Genomic DNA, 3,321 nt, shown 5'->3' with positions numbered 1-3,321 from the left:
ACCTATAAATCTGTGCTGAGGAGGAAGTAACAGACCCCAAAGCACTGGTAGGAGTAGGGCACCCTCTGGCCCCCCAACCTCCAACCCTGGGGTGATGCGCGCGGTGAAGCCTGAAGGCTCAGCGTTGGCTTGATGCCGACAGGGCTGACCTTCGGGTGATACCTCCGTAGGGACCAAACCTCCCTGCTGTGTTCCTCCACCTTAAAATCCCCTGTGTGTGTCGCGTATCCAGGTCAATATGAAACACCTGGTGTGTAAAGCAGCTACTCATTGGGCGGTGGACAGCTGGGAGCCTGCAGTGAGCCGTGGTTTGTTTGCATCCGAGCAAGCACGCCTATGTTTAAATACCTCTGAGCAAACGAGTCCACCCAACTCCGGCTTTGCTCTTCCTTGTGTCTTCAAGGTTGGGTTTACTGGCAATATCCAAGGGCAGTTTGTCTGCTTCCATACTTTTGGGGACTGGGAGGATGCCTGCTTGATGGTGGTTATGGGTAACATTGCTCTGGTAGGGTTGGTCCTATGCTACATGGTTCAGTGAGGGTTGGTGGCTTCTTCTATCAACTTTCACCACCATGTCACATCTGAGCCACCAACACTGTTGCATGAGACCCCAGCATGGATCCCTCAAACCTGCGTTTGCATCGTCCCTCCCTCAGGCAGCACCAGAACGGCCGGGAGGAGGCTGCCACGGGGCGATGGGAAGGGCTGCAGCTCCTTGGTCCCAAAGCGTGGTGAGATGTGGTCAGCCAAGAAGCGTATGTGGAAGTGCCGGCCAACACAGTGGACCAGGCTGCCCACCACAGCGCACTGGAAGCTGGACGGGTCGGGCATGGTGTAGGTGGCACACTCGTACCATAGCTTGGCCTTGGCGCTGCAGCGGTAGACGCTGATGCCCGTGCTGCGGTGGAGGTCAAAGCGGTAGATGAAGCCGTTGGTGCTCACCATCTCAGTTGTCCTGTCCTTGCCACCGCCGGCCAGGCTGACCCCCCAAGTGTTCGAGCGGGCGGCGTAACGCAGAAGCACGTAGCGCAAGGTACCCCCCGTCACGTAGATCTCCCCATCGCACACCGTGGCCGTGTGGGCCACGGCGAAGGTGTCGTGGGGCAGGGGTGCGGTGAAGGTCCAGCAGTCCTGCCGGGGGTCGTAGCGCTCCACCGTGTAGAGGCACTCACCGCCGATGGCGTAGAGGTGACCGTCCAAGGCCACGAGCTTGCAGTGCGGCCGCGCTTGGTTCAGGGGGCAGACCTCCCTCCAGATGTTGGTCAGGGGGTTGTAGCAGAAGACGCGGTTGGAGGGTCTCTGCGCGCAGCCCGTGCCCTTGCAGCCGGCCACCACGAAGAGGTAGTTAAACATGCTGCACATGGCGCAGCCCCGGGAGACCACCTCCGGTGGCACGTGGCAGAGCTGACGCCAGCAGTCCCCTCCATCATCATAGTAGCAGAGGCGGCTGGCGTGGAGGCCGGGCTCCTGCACGTTGACGTCTGCCACGGCCACGTACATCTTCCCCTTCATCCTCCGCCGCAGGATGAGCTCCCGCTCGCCGGCGTTGAGGCGGCTGTAGATAGAGGGTGTCCTCAGCACCTGCAGGTAGTTGTCGCTCATCACCTTGTAGGCGGCCTCCTGGAGGTGGCCAAGCTTTTGTGCCTTGGCTGTGCAGAGGACCTCGTAGCAGTTCCCCAGGTCCAGGTGGGTGGGTGGTGGCATTTGGAAGAGGTCAGCACTGGCCACCAGCCCTTGCCGGGGGCTTGCAGGTGGCATGCTGGCTGGTGCCGGAACCCCAAACCCCTCCATGGGCAGCTGGAGTTGGGGGGTGTCAACGATCTGGAGGATGCTGTCCTTGCGGCCGGGAGATGGTGGGTCAGGGGAGGTCTCCAAGCTCCCTGTAGGTGGTGGGACTATGGACGTGGTAGGATCCCGCGTTTCCAAAGCCGGCTCTGGCTCCTGGGTTGCAAAGCTCTGCAGCTCTTTTTTGACCTGCTCCGAGCTGCGACGCCGGGATGTTCCCAGAGAGATGTAGGGGAGAGGCCTCTTCTTCGACACCGACTGGGAGATGGATTGGACATAGTAGTCATAGACTTTGCCTTTGAGGCCGGGGACCGGCTGCCGGGCCCCGTCCTTCATCCGCTGCTCAGCGATGTAGTTCTCCTCCACCTGGATCTTTGCAACCGAGGAGAAAGAGTAGGAGGCGTCCGACCCCGCGTTGCTCGCCGTCATTGTCAGCCCCAGGTCAGAGGTGACCCTGAAGGTCTGGATGGTTCCCCCACGCCCCTTGGCCTCCCGGAGCATCCCTCCGCCAGCCGAATCCTGCTCTGTGCTTTGGACGTGTCCATCACCCGCCATCTGGGCACCAGCAATTCCAGGGGAAAGTCCCGTGCTTGGGGCAAGCGTGCCCTCCTCCCCGCGGCTGCTCCATGTTTCAGCCCTGTCCCCAGGGTCATAAGAGCTCTGCTTGCTTCCTGGCTGGCTTCCCAGCTCACTTCCTAGCTTACTTCCCTGCTTACTTCCTAGCTCACTTCCCGGCTCGCTTGCCAGCTCACTTCCTAACTTGTTTCCTGGCTTGATTACCGACTTGCTTCCTGGCTCATTTCCCGGATCACTTCCCAACTTGCTTCCCAACTTACTTCCTGGCTCACTTCCTGGCCTGTTTCCCAGATCAATTCCCAGCTTGCTTCCTGACTTACTTCCCAGCTTGCTTCCCAGGTTACTTCCCAGCTCACTTCCCAGCTTACTTCCCAGCTCACTTCCCAACTCACTTCCTGACATGCTTCCTGGCTTGCTTCCTGGCTCATTTCCCAGATCACTTCCTAGCTCGCTTCCTGACTTTCTTCCCAGCTCACTTCCCAACTCGTTTCCTGGCTCACTTCCTGACTTGCTTCCTGGCTCGTTTCCCGGCTCCCTTCCCATCTCGCTTCCCCTCCTGGCCATCCCCGCTCTTCTGCAAGCCAGCCCCAGTTCAGAAACCATCTCCCCTCCTTCCTCCTCCTCCTCCTCCTCCTCCTCCCTCGACAGCCCTCGATCCCCCCGGAGAATCACGCGCCGTGTCCCGGGGCCGCTCCCTTGTTCATCCCCGCCGTCCCTCCTCGCCCTCCTCCATCGCGGCCCCGTTGCACCATCCCCATCCCCATTCCCATCCCCATCCCGGGCGCCCGTTTCCCTCCGCTCTCCTCCCGCGGTGACCAGTGGGATTTTGGCCCCGGCAAGCGAGCGGGACTGATAAAACCTGAACGCCAAAGTCAGGAGGAGCAAAGCGGCGGCGGAGAGGACCAGTTTTCCAGCCAGCTGCATGTCGGACTGCCAGGACGGGGTTACCTGCTGGGGCAT

General features: G+C 60.6%; 1 protein-coding gene across 2 annotated transcripts; it reads right to left on the bottom strand.

Moving 5' to 3' along the window:
• Nucleotides 1-624: 624 nt before the first annotated feature.
• KLHDC7A (kelch domain containing 7A) lies at nt 625-3,321 on the bottom strand. Of its 2 annotated transcripts, XM_086625756.1 has the most exons (2): nt 2,894-3,321; nt 625-2,764 (listed from the first exon to the last, which is right to left on the bottom strand). In XM_086625756.1, the coding sequence occupies exons 1-2, from the start codon at nt 3,319-3,321 to the stop codon at nt 625-627; spliced, it is 2,568 nt and encodes an 855-aa protein (XP_086481882.1). The 2 variants fall into 2 exon arrangements, with proteins under 2 accessions (XP_086481882.1, XP_086481881.1); XM_086625755.1 differs by having other exon boundaries at nt 625-3,321.

The sequence above is a fragment of the Tauraco erythrolophus genome, chromosome 23, assembly GCF_009769465.1.
Source record: "Tauraco erythrolophus isolate bTauEry1 chromosome 23, bTauEry1.pri, whole genome shotgun sequence".
In the NCBI taxonomy this organism is placed as follows: Eukaryota; Metazoa; Chordata; class Aves; order Musophagiformes; family Musophagidae; genus Tauraco; species Tauraco erythrolophus.
Note: the sequence above shows the minus strand (reverse complement) of the source record. Positions and strands in the feature narration are given on the sequence as shown.